This window comes from Anarrhichthys ocellatus, unplaced genomic scaffold, assembly GCF_004355925.1.
Source record: "Anarrhichthys ocellatus isolate YVR2014 unplaced genomic scaffold, GSC_Weel_1.0 scaffold64, whole genome shotgun sequence".
Lineage (NCBI taxonomy): Eukaryota > Metazoa > Chordata > Actinopteri > Perciformes > Anarhichadidae > Anarrhichthys > Anarrhichthys ocellatus.
Genome location: NW_022280094.1, coordinates 1,096,343 through 1,112,109, shown reverse-complemented (window position 1 = coordinate 1,112,109; position 15,767 = coordinate 1,096,343). Strand labels below are relative to the sequence as shown.

General features: G+C 39.9%; 1 protein-coding gene across 2 annotated transcripts in view; it reads right to left on the bottom strand.

Annotated features, from left to right (window-relative positions):
• Positions 1–11,538: 11,538 nt before the first annotated feature.
• tpst1 (tyrosylprotein sulfotransferase 1) overlaps positions 11,539–15,767 on the bottom strand; it is a 32,228-nt gene continuing 27,999 nt past the window's right edge. The window contains exons 3-5 of one of the 2 annotated variants that reach the window (XM_031872473.1): positions 14,510–14,560; positions 13,898–13,966; positions 11,539–12,503 (exon numbers count right to left, since the gene is read on the bottom strand). In XM_031872473.1, coding sequence (XP_031728333.1) covers positions 13,931–13,966; positions 14,510–14,560 — 87 coding nt within the window. In that variant the 3' untranslated portion in view covers positions 11,539–12,503; positions 13,898–13,930. The remainder of the gene's footprint in view (positions 12,504–13,897; positions 13,967–14,509; positions 14,561–15,767) is intronic. The other variant, XM_031872474.1, reaches the window with a different exon arrangement.

Sequence of the window (15,767 nt, the reverse complement as noted above, 5' to 3'; positions counted from 1 at the left end):
GTGTCATTCCAGACGAACTCTCAGAGACTCACTGTGAAGTTGTGGCCTCAGCTCTGAAGTCCAACCCCTCCCATCTGAGAGAGCTGGACCTGAGTAGCAACTACCTGAAGGATTCAGGAGTGAAGCTGCTGTGTGCTGGACTTGAGAATCCACACTGTCGACTGGAGACTCTGAGGTCAGTTCACTGACTGTAAGGTTTCAGGATTTGCCTGAAAACAAAAGCTGAATATTTGTTAGAGTAACAGAAAGTAGAGAAATTAAGTGATTGACAGGAGAGTTTTTAGCTTCCACACACTCTCATTGTGGTCCATCAGTCAATGAAGGTGATGTCAGTCCTGATGAGGCTGTAGAGTGTGTGAGGGAGATGAAGGAGGAGGATGAAGATCTGATGACAGCAGATACAAACTCTGTGTAAGCAGAGACAGAAAGACTTGAATGCAAAGGTGAAGTTGTGAACTGTGGTGATCTTCATGGTATCAGAAGCTGATGAGGCTGCTACAGAGACAACCACACGGCTGCTGTGGTGAGATTAAAGCAGAGCTCAGAGTAATAAGTATCAAGTCAGTCTGTTGTGTTTGACAGTGGCTGTATTTGAAAGCTCATACTATACGAGCAGTTTGTACTGATTTGACCAAAATGTAGCATGTAGCATGCTAACAAAAGCTAAATCTACAGTGTGACAGAAATACCTAATGTTTTACTGATTCAGAAAGAATCTCCAGTCTACCTCTCCTTCTGTATCCCACAATGCAAAGCGCTGGAACAGCACATTCTTCATTCTATTTCATCACTAAATTCACTAATGAGAACTTTTGAGGAGAGAAATCAACTTTGTAGATTTCAAATATAGTCAGTTAAATTGATGGTGAATCCACATGTACACAGAATGTACTGTGTACACAGTACTACTGTGTACATGTACACAGTGTACCTTGTACCGTGTACGGTGTACATGTTACATGTACTGTGTACTACCTTCCTCATCAGTACGTAGCAGCGGGTTGAACACTATTTCCTTGTTGAGCTCAGTGGAGGCAGAGGAACTCAAAGAGGGAATCTGCTCCTCAATAGTCTGTAACTTTGGTTCGACTGACTCAGACTGCTTCATATTAGTTTCAGCTGAACTTGTGAAGTAATTTCTTCAGTGTAGTTGTGTTATGAAGGGACCACTTCACACTCAGTATGACAGGAGGAATGATTACTGCCACCAAGAACTCTGGTGATGGACAGATGACATTAGCTGTTTGAAGACACACCTGAACACATGTGGACCTCTCCTGTTAAAGACATGAAGCTACTAAGCTACCAGATACACAAAGAAGAAGCTCATGTAATCAATGAAGTCATGAACCGTCTTTGAGTCCAACAGGTCTGATCTGATCTTGATCCTCTAGTTCCAGACCTGACTGAGACCAGCAGCATGGTGTTAATCTGTGTTGACATCAATAGGTGTATGAATGTTGTGGTGACATTTGGATGATGTCTGTAGAAGGCTGACATGATGATGATCCACAATAACACAATGACAAAGAGAAAAGCTCATTGATTAGAACATAGTCATGTTGAGCTACACATTTAAAACATGAACACATCTGATTGAATAATGAATGGATTCTTATCTTCATCATTTATTCCTTATTCAGGTTGAACAGCTCCTGTTTGTCAGAGGTCAGCTGTTCTTCTCTTGCCTCAGCTCTGAAGTCCAACCCCTCCCATCTGAGAGAACTGGATCTGAGATTAAACAGTCTGAAGGATTCAGATGTGAAGCTGCTGTCTGATCTTGTGGAGAGTCCACACTAGACTCTCCACAAGATCAGTGTGCAGTCTATAGTGTGGAGAGTCCACACTATAGACTGGAGACCCTCTACTGACTTAGGTCAGTAGAGGGTTGGACTCAGTCCATGCTGGTTCCAGCAGTATTGAACTAAACACAGATCCAGTATTTCCTGTAAACCTCCAACCTTCTCAGTGAAGCTGTGAGAGGAGAATGCTGACAGGCTTCAGGATTGGACAGAAATCAGCCAATCAGATGAGCCACAAGCTTGTTGTGATCATGTGTTTGAGTTGATGTGAAGACGACTGTTGTTGTTGTGTTCAAGTCTGCAGGAAATAAAGCTGTTCATCAGCTGACAGCATCTCAACATGTATAGAGACAGTGGTCCTCATCCATCAATCTGATCTGATCTGTTCTCTCTCATTGGAATATTTCAAAGAGATGAGACATTCAAATGTTACTGAGGCTGTGGTTTTTATCAGCTTTGAACCCATCATTACAGTGAGCAGTGAACACCTCTCTGTTTCTGCAGTCGTGATGCGTTCAGGACCCTCAGCTCTTTATCTCCACTGTGTACTTGAGTGAAATGTGCAGAGTGACCAGACTTGATGTCCAAAGTGTGTGCAGGTGTGAGAGCTTGGAGCTCAGTGTGTTCACTCCAATACGTTAAGATGAGAGCTGAAAGGACTGAAGTCCTGCTGCTCTTTCTACTGGATGTGCTGCATCACTGACTGACAGCTGATGAAGGGAGTCTCTGCAAAGACTCATTCATCTCTTCTTCTTCTTCTCTCCTCAGATGGAAGGGACATCACTGGGAGTGAGTCCACCATCATCTCTGTGATCCTCTGGATCTGATCAGGATCATCAGAGGATCTGGACTCTAACAGTCCTGCTGCTCCTCAAACGTTTAAAAGCACATTTAGATCAATGAATCAGTTTATTATCAACATTAACTGAAGTTTGATTCATCTCCAGAGACACCATTTCATAGATCAATAACGGTGACGTGATTATGAAAAATGAAACGGTGAAATGTTCCACTGCTGCTTTACAGTTACACTTTCAGAATTTGATCATTTGACTAAATTAAGGACAACTGAGGTGCAGTTATTGGTGTAGAGCAGGGGTCGCCAATTGGCGGACCGCGGTCCGGATCCGGACCCAGACACCGTTGTATCCGGACCCAGGACCTAAAATCGCTTTTTATTTTGACAGAGCGCTTCTATTTTAACCGGCGCAGCTTTTTCAGCCGTTACGGCACTTGTTCAGCGGTGCAGGAAACACACCGACCAATGCGGTGTAAATCACATCACGTGATGCAGCTCAGCCAATCAAATCTGACAAGTTTCCTGAATCTAGTGAGATGTACACACACCGGGGGAGAGACGAGGAAAGAGAACGAAGAGCAGGAGAATAATACGTGAGTCAGAGAAGTTATTTCACATGACGTTCTCCAAAGAGAGAAAAGTGGTCAAAGAGACCAGAGTCTTTAACCAAGAATGAACAGACTCTTATAGGTTAATTCTTCACACGGACAGTTTATAACCAGTGTGTCTCTTATGTTTAGAGACCGTAAAAGCGGTAAATGAAGCGACACTACGAGACAAAGCACAACTCCTTTGAGCAAACGCACCCACTCACATCTGAATGAAGATACAGAAAATATACCTCAGAGTCCAATATGATCAGAATCATAACACATGAATTCACTGCCCAACAATGATGTTAACAGAGAGAATAGAACTGAAACAAGTGGTTTAATAACACACATAAAGTCCATGCTCACTGATTTCTCTTGTTAGAAGATGAGAAAAATATAATATTGTGGCTTTTTTGATTGGCATCACTTCACACCTGAATGAACTGAATTTAAAGCTGCAGGACAATTCAGTGAAATTCATTTTTCTAAAATGAATTACTTTATTTTAAGATGCACATTTTTGAAAAGCTTACTGTTATGTCAGTTATTCTTTAATGCAGCTCTTATTGTACTTGAAATGAGAAGAACATTTATTTATGTATTTCTATGTATTATTTATACTCCATCCAGTTCAATTTGAAAACTGAGAATAATAATTGTTAAAATATAATTGATGTGTACTTTCTTTATTTGATTTGACAGTTGTTGACTACACAGAGACGTTACTATTACTAGACTTCTTGAATATATCTATCTATCTATATATCTATATATATATATATATATATATATATATATGGCGCAAGTTAGATATTATTGTAATGTTCCGGACCTTTACACGAGGACATTTTCTCAATCTGGACCTTTTGGAATTTTAATTGAATACCCCTGGTGTAGAGGGAGAGTTATTCTATGACTTTGACCTCAGTTGTCTTGATGCCTTCACTTCCTGTTAGTAAATTTGAAAGTTCTGATGTGAACCGATCACACTATAAGACGTATGGACCACAGATATCACATAACTGCAGTTTAACCCTTTATTAGCTGTACACATTCAGAATATTTCTTCATACAGTTTGGTGCTTTTTTGATTTAAAAACATGAGATTGTTAGTTACACAATAATTAATTCATTATCACAGAAAATAAACACATTATTCACGTCTTATGTACAAAATATTCATACAGGCGACCTGTCACACGGTTTCTGGTCCGGCCAACCAAAGGTGACGCGTCACCTGATCCGCTTACAGTGAGCAAGTTTCACCACCAAACTGTATTAATACCAGTTTTATATTCTGATTTATGAAACCTATGAAGACCTGTTCATTGATCTTCCTGTTTGAAATGATTGTATCAGTGACCATGTTTCTGATGTGCACGTAGACGTGCAGCAGGTCGGGATCCTTAAACATTAAAGGTGCTAGATGTAATATTCTGAGCATTGATATAGCAGAAACAAATATTATCTATGTAAAGATGTCGAGGATGAAGTCTCTCTGTGTGTGTGTTGTCTTTGCTCACATAGCCGGCCGGCTGCGTACCATTTAGTGCACGTTAACGTGTTTAGAGGCAATAGAAACGCTTTAAATTTAGCACCTTTCACTCTCATTTAAACTATTAACAACAATTTAGGAAATGCAGTTTAAATATTCCGAGAGTGAAGTTAGTTTTAATACTTTTATAATAAAAAATAATAATAATTAAAGCTGCGAGCAGCATTGATCGGGCCCTCGCAACTTCACGCAGGTCGAGGGTACTGAAAGGACTCTGGGTGACGCGGTCATGCATTTCTGTGACCATCATACACTGCGTGCACGAGTTAAACGGTATTTCCTGGTACTGGCAGGACTCTGGGTGACGCAGCCGTGTATTTCTGTGACCATCACACTCTGTGTGCACGAGTGAGATGATATTTCCTGCGTCGACCAGCAGCGTAGCAAGATCATGTTGCCAGGTCTTAAGCCTCAAATGTTTTGAGTGTACATCCGATACAATCATAAATATAAGCCTTTAAAGATCATTAAGAAAATGAATGTGTGTGAATGTGCTTCAGTGTTTGTAACATAACAGACTGTCAGTTTACTGTGATGGGGTTCAACTCCCTGCAGTGTCCTGCTGATTGTATTTGGACTTACATGAAAGTTAACAAAACAGTAGTGCCATTTGCTTTTACTTGAACACTTTAATTTAACACTGTTTTCATTTTAAGTTCTTCTGCAACTTTAGATTGTAGTGTGAAGCATTCATTGTAACGTTTAACCTGATTGTCATGAAGAAGCTCTGGACAGATCATTTATAGTAATGCCCACTGACATGGTTTGAAAATCCACTGTTATCTAACTTTTGCTCTCCAAGCATCTTAGTTTGCACATATTTAGATCAGAGAAGTCTTTTTCTCATGGTGTGCCCACAAACCCTTTCAATAAGTTCAGTGTTTGGGCCGCTGTAATTATAGAATCCTGCTTACGTCCGTGCTTATCAGTAGGTGGCGCTATGACTATGAGTTAATATTGGCATGCAGAAGTCCTAAAGCCATGACAGTCAACAAGCACGTCAAGTTTGGGACAGTTTTGACAAAGTACAGTCGAGTTACAACAGTTTGATGGATGATGGTGAACCATGTAAAATGGCTGCCACAACACACGTGAAATTCATACAAAATTCAAAATGGCTGAAACATGTGCCTACCAAATTTTGTAAATCTATGTGAAACGTACAGCGAGGGCTGCTTCGTCTAAATATTGTAGGGGGCACTATTGAGCCGATTTGCCACTGTGAACCAATAAAATCATATTATATAACTACACTTTGGGCTTTAAATCTGTTTGCTTATGTTTCGAGCATTTTTAGCCTCTCAAAATGACCTTCGTTTTTCACGGCGAAGACTGCGTCGCCACGGCAACAGCATTCGACGAAACATCAAAAGCTTCATGAACTGGCATTGTGAACTTCTTACATTTGTGTGGAACTAATTTGATGTTGATCTGATTTACCTACTAAGAGAAACAAGCCAAAGTATAAAGACTTTAACTTCCTGTTACCAGTAGGTGGCGCTATGACTATGATTCAAATTTGGCCTGTAGATGGGGCGCTATCGAGCCAATATTTCATACAATCAGACTGCAATTATCGCAAATTCTGGCATGTGTGCCAAATTCTGAAAACTTTCCAGTATCCCAAGCACCTCCTTTTTGCGACGAAACAGGTACGATAATAATAATAATAATAAACATTAGAAGAACAATAGGTCCTCCTCTCAGACTACGTCGATGCTCGGGCCCTAAATATTAACTATTTTTGAAGTTTTAATGGTTTGGGAATATAGTCATGAAGTCAGAATGTTTTGTGATTTTAATTCTCCATCATAATGAACAGAGGAGAGAAAGAAATGACCATATTATTATTATTAGAGCTAATTTATAATAATTTAGTTTCTCATCCAAAAAACATCAGACGAAGAAATAATAAATATTTTAATTATGTTGTATTTTTTCTTTGAGGTGAAAATACAGATATGCTGACTCTTTAGTGCAGATAAATATAATATAATATATATAATATAATATAATATATCTAAGAACCAAAATGTTCCTTTAAGTTTTTAATTCACATTTCATAAACTCAAAGGTGTGTGCGTGTGTGTGTGAGAGATGACAGCTTTATTATATGTTTTATGTTTCTTACTCATGACCCACTGCATGATGCCTCAGACTTGGATCAGGTGTTAACATGTTTATTTTTTTAATAAACATAAATAATAGAAAAGAGACAGACTGATATGAGTGTGTATAACCCGTGACGATGACGATGATGACGAGAGTCCTACATAGTTAACCATTGAGCTGACTTCAGATCAGCTTCCTCTCACCGGGTTGAATCCAGGACTTCCTCTGAGCCGCTGGTTCTTCTGCTGGAAGCACCTGAACACAGTGTAGACCAGGGGTGTCAAACTCATTTTCACTCCGGGCCACATCAGCATCACGGTCGTACTCAAAGGGCCGGTTGTAACTGTAAGACTGTATAACTGTAACTTCTCCTAACATATTGTTAAATAACTGTCTCTGCTTTTGATTATTGTTTATTCAAGTGTAAAAATATTGTACATGCAGTTATATAAATGTAAACATATATTTAAGCAAATTTCTGTTATTATAACATAAATCATTTTAATTTAGGGTTAAGAAACCCACATTACTCTATCAAAGATCAAACTTTTAAAGAAAATAACAAAGACAAATATCAAACACAAGTTATTACATTAACTTTGTTCAAAGCTAATTTTGTCACCTCTCTGCATCACTAATGTCCCTGCCGTCGTCCCGTGCATGGCAGCTACATCCAAGAGCTCCTCACTGAGAGTCAGGTCTTATAAACATGGATAGATGCTCTGTATCCGTGTTGTCTGTGCTTTCATCAACAGCTAATGAAGAAGACGAGTACCTGCTCGTCTCTGAGCTAGCTGTGTTGTTAGATTGCTGCTAGTTCCTGAACTCGGTGTTTCTTCACTGACATTTGTAAAAGTCTGTATCTGGTCGGAGCTCACCTGCTCACATACCTTTAGCATGCACTGGGCTGTAGCTTTTGTAAATATATTCTGCTGTGATTGCAGTCTGCCTTTTAATTCTTGGACAATTTGATGTTTTTCTTGGAGGCTAAATTTAGCTCCGTGTTTGGTGTCAAAATGCCGACGTGAATTGTATCCTTCATCACCGACACGCATCATAACACTGAAGACAGACCCATTTTTCTCCTCGAAGCACAAACATGTATTCGCTTTCCCATCTTAAATTACATTTTCTTCCCTCTGCATCAATTTTTCTCTTCGTGGACATTTTTGGGATTATTTGTCGATCTTTTTCAACTCAATCACTTGTTGGAAAACCTCTTTACGGGCTGTTGCCTCTCCTGTCCACCTGTTTTTTAAAAAAAAAAGGTAATAACTAATTAACCATATTGTTACCAAGTGACTGTTAGGAGAACAAGTAATCAATGTCCAGCCACGGTGATAATACTTCACAACATGCTAGCTCATAATTTCGACCATGGGGATATTTTTATTTTCAAGTCTAACTTTAAATTTTTTTTCCAAAATTAAAAAAAAAAAAAAAAAACTTTTTATTTTTTATTTATTTTTTGCTGGTGGATTCGCGGGCCACATAAAATGACGTGGCGGGCCGGATTCGGCCCGCGGGCCTTGAGTTTGACAAGTGTGGTGTAGAACAACATCTGGTCTCCGGTCTGTCGCGCAGCGTCCCGGAACTTCCTGGATGACACGTTGCCATGGCCACCTGTAACCAGGGCAGGGTTAAGCAATCATCCAAACAGACTAATCAGAAATCACAATTAGTGGAGTAACTGCAGCTGAATTCATCTCTCTTCTGTCTTTGTGACGTAAAGTTCAACTCCATTAGCGCTGACTCAGCTAGAGTCCTGGAAGAAAACGTGAATGATTTTAGTTGAATTCAGCCTCTTGTGGACAAAACGAGTATTACAACTATGAGCAAATTATCCAGACCAACAACAAACAGAATAACCTGCTTAGAGTTTTTGCTTCCGTATGAATTAGTTCAGTTAAAATAATAAAGAGATTATATTAAACATCAACGTACCGACGCTGCGGATGAATCTCAGCGCTCCCAGAACTTGTTGCTTCGACAGAAGAACTTCCACGATCTCATCGTTGGCCGTAGAGAGATGCCTGTCGATTTCTGACCTGTCGCCTCTGCAAATTGCGCAACTGTAAAGCTAGCAGCCTCGTGGGGAGGGGAGGGGGAGCTGCGCTCATGTGATAGGTTGAAAATGAGAATGTTGGAAAAAACGCATTTGCGAATTCAGCCACGTCAGAGGAGTCTCATAAAACCCACACAAATGTGGAGCGATCCACAAAGAAATGCAGTGCGATCCACAAATACATACAAATCCACAAACAAATAGAAAAATCCACACAGAAATACATACAAATGCAGAAATATATTTGTGATTTATTTTTTACATTTATATAAATCGTAATTTATTTATGTGTGCATTGGAATGTATTTGTAAATCCTTCTGTGTGCATTTGCAATTATTGAGACTGATCTGACCCCATACAAGGGAGACAAGACGAGTGGTAAAAGTAATAAATATACATTTATTTAAAGAATATACATCAAACTGAACTACCAAACAAAACAAATAAGCAGCTGTGTCATCCAAACAAGAGGCAGAGAGGAGGGCCAGCCAAAGAAGAGGGGCAGCCTTTACAGCTGGGACCAAACCATGCTCAGGCGTCACTCACCAGTGACCGATTAACATCCTGAAAGACAAACAGACAACAGGACACAGACCCCGAGTGGAGGGGAAGTCGTCACACATGGTACAACTAATGAGGACTCTATTCAGTAGTGATTCATTATCATATGTGAAAATGATGTTCACTTGTGTGCCATGGTGGCCATTATACATTGTGCCATAACCAAATGATGTATTTTGCATCATATATCCTGAACCAAACATGACACAGAAAAAGGAACGTCCACCGCGATGGTTTGGTGGTCAAGGATTATACAAAATAAGAAGTGATTACTTTTTAAACAGTGAATAGTTAAAAGGGAATTCAGTGACATTGTGAGAAGCAAATCACAGTATCTGAGTACTTAGGCTGGACTATGTGACTTTTAGAGCCCGAAGCGTGTGTTCCTTAACCCTGACAATACAGTGACTGCAAAGAGTCGACAAATATTCAATATGATCACAATAACATAGCTTGAAAATAAGAAAGAAGAAGATGTTGATTTGGCTGGTGTGAAATGTGAAACTGTAGAGATTGTGAAGTTCGGCCTATGGTGGTCAGGGGTTACAGTGGGATTAAGCAGCTTGCTAATTGAAAGCGTTTTCAGAGAGGCTTTGACTTCCGATATGCTTTCATTTTATTAAATGTATCAATCCACACAGACTCCACGAGATGCGTGTCTCGCTTAGACCAGGGTACCAAATCCAACGGAGTGATTTATCAAGGCTTCCTGTTGTCTGTCAGCTTGTGTTTCTCACTACAGATTCACCCCCCGGTGGGCACCGCTCACATCTCACATAGGTCTTGCTTCCAATTGGGGATTCCCAGAAGGGTGTTGTGGTGCATCAGGGAAAACGACTGTGGGGTGATATTACTTTCTGATTTGTCGAGGATCTCGATGGCATCAGCTGGGAGGGACGCCAGGCTGCAGAACACCACAAATGAACTCGCTTGACATTACGTATGAAACTGCCAATCAGATAATTATTTCTTGTCGATATCAAATTGCCAGAACACTGTTCCAGATTGTTCTAACCCACTTCAGCTCCTGCCTATGATAAAACATGAAGTGCTCTAATCCAGCGCCTGATTGAGACCTCAACACACTACCAGCCTGTAAACATTCATAGAGTGCTACATCAGGATGGAGAGTTTCCTCAAGGACAAGATATATATACAGACTGACTTTTGAAAAATGGTGATAGATTCTTTAACTATAGTGCATTATATATATATATATATATATATATATATATATGCTGGGCAAGTTAACGCGTTATCGCATTAACGCGTTCATTAATTAACGCCGACAATTATTTTATCGCGCATGAACGCATTTTTAAAATTTATTATTATTAATTGTTTTTTATTGAAATACAAGAGACAATACATAGACATAACAACAAGAGGATGACAAGAACAGTGGGATAAAATGCCAGCAAACATCCTATCGTCAGTTGTGACTATAGGACTATAGGGACAGTTGTGTGATTGTAACAGACTCTCATGTTTATCGTTTTGTATTGGAGATATGATGTCCCTTCAGGGTTGCCGTAGAGAAAAGGCGACTTCCGCTTCTGGTCGAGGGAGGGCAGAAATAAAGAGAGAAGCTGCACCAGCTGTTGCTCTCCCTGGAGACTACTGGACATCGCTGCGGTAAAGTCAGCAGACACTCAGATCTCCGTGGTCAACTCAGCAGACACTTACATTTTAGTGCACCTATATGCTGAAATTCACGGTAAACGCATTTAAACGGCACAGATCGGGAGCGAGCGAAGGACTTTGAAAGTTAGCGGAAACATTAACGTGCAACAACATCCGGTTTATTCAGACGAACATCCGGTTTTCAGAATAAGATGCCAACAAAGTATGAATTATATTCACATTAAGTATAAAACATGCTACCTGCATCTCGTGAACCAAATGTTATTGCACTTTTGTTCATATAGCAATACTTTTAAAATAAAAGTGCGCAATACACTACTTTTGAATTCATTATTGAACTTTGCCATAACAATGCGATTAATCGCAAAAAAATCCATTCGATTAATCGCGATTAAATATTTTAATCGTTGCCCAGCACCAATATATATATATATATATGTATATAATGCTTTCATCAGTCTATATTATCTTTATACATAGTCTACCTCATTAGAGCTGCTAAAACCAACATAAGCAGCTCTGAGGTTTATACTTGCAATGCAATGTTTGCAGACTATCTTACATGTTAACAGTTTAGTGTTTTTTTTTAAATGTTGTACACTGAGATTTCAAATATGTCTTGGTAAAGATCTTACTTGAATGTAATGTATTATTAAATAAGAGGCTGCTCGCTTTCCTTTGAACCTTTGAAGCTCTGCATGTGTTCCTTTTGGTTTATAATTGTTCTCCTCAAAGACATGAACGCTGCTACTCAACAGTTTCACATCAACGACAGATCAAATGACTGTGTGATGTAAAGAGTCGATTGTAGACTATCATAGGATTATAGTACTTAGAACTGCAATTATCAGGACTTACCAGATTTGTTTTTTAAATGTAATTTCAGTGTCCAGGTATTTTTACTCTCCTCTTTGTTTCATTTTCTTTTTACAAATAAGCACATAAAACCAGACTGACAACAGGTTTAAAAAAAAAAAGTTTATCATGTCAGTACCCATGAGGTTTCACAATACAAAGGCATGAAAAAAGTAACATTAAAATAGGTATGGCATCCTCCAAAAGCTCATTTTCCATTCATAAATGCTTCTTGCGATATCGGTTCACTGCAGTTTCTTACAACAGAATCACAGAGATATTTTTCTAAAAAGCTAGAAATCATTTTTTTAAAACTCCATGAGCGTGATGTGACACAAAAAAATAACAATCAGCAGACATTCTGTGGTTGTGAGAAGTATTAGTATCATATGTTGCACAACATCGAAGGCCAAAAGGTCTCTGGTGAGGAGACGGTCCTGCTGTGACCTTTGAAACGTGCCGAGGCCTTCCTCGCGGTGAGATGGGCGACACGATGATTCCACTGCCCCTGGGTTCCTGTTCCGAGACAAGATAAATGATTCTTAGTTCAAATCAAAGCAGCGTTGGTTTTAGTGTAAAATCAGGAGCGACTCTGACCAAACATTTCATGACCTCAGTCAGAGATATTAATCAAAGGCTGAGCACCTTTGTTGTTGTTAATGCTTTGAGTCGATTGTCCACTGGCCACTACCTACTCTGACCAGAAAGGAAAAGTTCACACATTTTGGGAAATAACCGTTTTCACTTTCCTGCTTATAATTAGATGAGGATCTATACGGCATCAGAGTTCAGCATTAAAACTGGAAACAACAGTGACCTGGCTCTGTTCAAAGGTAACAACATCATCATACCAGCACCTCGAAAGCTGAATAATTACCAGGTAATATCTTGTATCTTCTTCCATTATTGCAGGACAGTTGACACACAAAACATATCCCAAAATGTTGTTATTTACAGCAGCAGTAACATTGACACCAACAGCTCATGTGATGATAAGTCAAGCTTACTGTTCTACATCTGTTAAATTACACTCAACACTGACATTGCAACAATAAGGCAAACTAGGAAATGAAATGTTGAGGGATAACAAGTTGTGTTTAGGAAGGCTGATGGGACGCATTATACAACATTTTCAATTATCCACCACTTTTTGTAAAATTGCCAATGTTTGAACTCTAAATAGTTGATTTCTCGCTTCTGAATTCATAAGAAGTGAGTTTAATGGAAATTTGAAAAATAAAAACTACCGTTCTTCAGATGGGGTAGCCTCTCTTCCAACTACGGGGACAAAAACGTGAGCTACCATGGCTGAGTCACTCATACTGATACTAGTATCTAGCTATACTAGTGGGCTAGATAAGTTAGCATCATAGCTAGGCTAGCATTTAGCAGCAAGTAGCCTAACAGAGGCAGAGTAAGGCCGGGTAAGTCTACGGGAACCCACATGCTCAGGACGGATCGAGCAGCTGGAACATATCGGGCACCCTGCAGCGGCGCTTTTATTTAGCAAGACCCACCCTGTTCACTATTCACTAGTGCTAGGATTACACTAGGAGATGCACTGTCAATAAGGATCAGTCTTATTTTGATGCAGAATTTGTACATAAGCAGGAACGTATCACACCACGGAAGTGTATTTAAAGTAACTGCAAGGAACTATCATTTAGTGTTGATTTTGGCAGCCCCTGTGGAGGAAGGCAGTAGTGTTTCTGAGCCCCTGACTCCCTTTAGAAAACCTCTCATTTGACTGAAACAGTCTGCTACGCACAGTCTTGGTTCTGGTTCTCCTGTGCATCCCTTCCCTCCAGTGGGCCCAGCAATATGGCCAGGATCTCCAGCAGTGTGGTGTCGCTGTTGGTTCTTAATCTACACAGTAACAAGCGCAGATAAATGCAGTGCAGGAGCTGTACCTGTGTGTTGAGGTGACGGCATTCTCGCTGCTTCTAACTGGGGTTGGGTCTCTCTGCAGACTTCTGAATCTGTATGGAGGAACCAAGGGCAGACAACATACAGACACAAGTTACAATGTGTGCTCTCTGGATGACAGGCAGCATTGTGACAAAGAAAGGACATACGCTACTTGTCAGTCATTTATTGCATTTCCAACCTCATTCAATGAACAAAGAGGCCGATTGCGCTGATACAAAGGCATTATCAGCAAATAGATGGTAGATGCAGGTTCCCCCGACTACCAGCAGAGGGCATAAGGGTTCTTCAGCCAACATCAGCCATTTCAACCAAGAAACAACAAGGCAACACGAAGAGACTAACAAACAATGAACCACTTAAGACCAAAACATGATGACAACCATGAAACAGAGACCAGAAAACAACAAGCTGCATTATATGGCAAGAAACTAAAGCCAAAAACAAGAGATGTGTAAATGTGAGCAAATGGAAATCTGTATGGAGATCTTCAACTGAGTGGCAGATGGTTTAACTCAAATTAGACAATAAAAAAATGGCTGAATTTGAAAAAAAAAGAAGAAAAAGCTCAACAACAGGCAGAAATGTTACTGTACCTGTGATTGTTCTTTTAGGAAATCTGGTAGCTGAAATTCACCTTTAAAGACCTGGAAAAACAAAGGACCAGGTTTAGAGCTCCACAGATTCATTGAATCTGCATGAATTCATCATCTGGATCACCAGGGCGAAGATTTACTGGATTCCTTTACTTTAGTAAAAATGACTTGTATAGCCCTCAGGAGTAGCAGCTTCATGAACTTCTTTAATGATCAAATTCTAATGATTAGAGACAACATTATTCCCCTCAACTGGTACCCAATTACTCTCAAGTACAGGAACCGTAGAAACCGCTGTAAAACCTGATATATATTTAGATTTCCTTTCTCCCATCAACGTTCACAACAGCTTTTACGTCTAAGCCATCCACCTGTCTCTTAAACCCCATCCCCACCAGGCTGCTCATAGAAGTCTTACCTTAGTTAGCACCTCTTTACTAATCAACCTAGTGGTACATGGTACAGGCCCTGTACCACCGTCCTTCAAAGTAGCTGTAGTTAAACCTCTTCTTAAGAAGCCCACTCTTGATCCAGAGGTGTGGACTAACTATAGACCGATCTCTAACCTTCCCTTCCGCTCTAAGATCTTTGAGAAACCAGTCGCAAATCAGCTGTGTGACTTTCTACATAACAATAGTTTATTTGAGGATTTTCAGTCAGGATTTAGAAAGCATCATAGCACAGAGACCATACTGGTGAAAACGACTAATGACCTTCTGATTGCATCAGACAAAGGACTAGTCTCTGTTCTTGTCTTAGTGCTGCATTCGACACCATGGACCACCACATCCTATACCTCTTGAGCCCGAGCGCCCCCGTTTTCGGGGGCTGTGGAGAAAGCTTAGCGTATACCAACGAAAAAATGCACTTATCAGCAACGAATATAAAGATGTTATACACATGTTATATACCTGATTAAACAGCAAAGCCTGGGCTACAAGATCACGTAAGCCGTTTTTACATGCTCCAAACACAACTAAACAACCAACTATAAGAATGGCCAAATATCAAAATCCGTATAGCGCCACCTAGGCAACCCACTCGCCACACTTCTGGCTCTACCGCTGTGGTATTTTATGCAATACGCACACACGATACCTCAAAAGAAAGCAGACAGTCCACAGATGCCGCACATTTCAAAGAAATCCAGCTACAAGCATCAGCGAGATATGAGCAAAGAACACCAACAACATAAATCACATTATCGTTTGTGATCCACAAAATTCAATTTGTGCTATGTCCCATCTTAATTTACTCT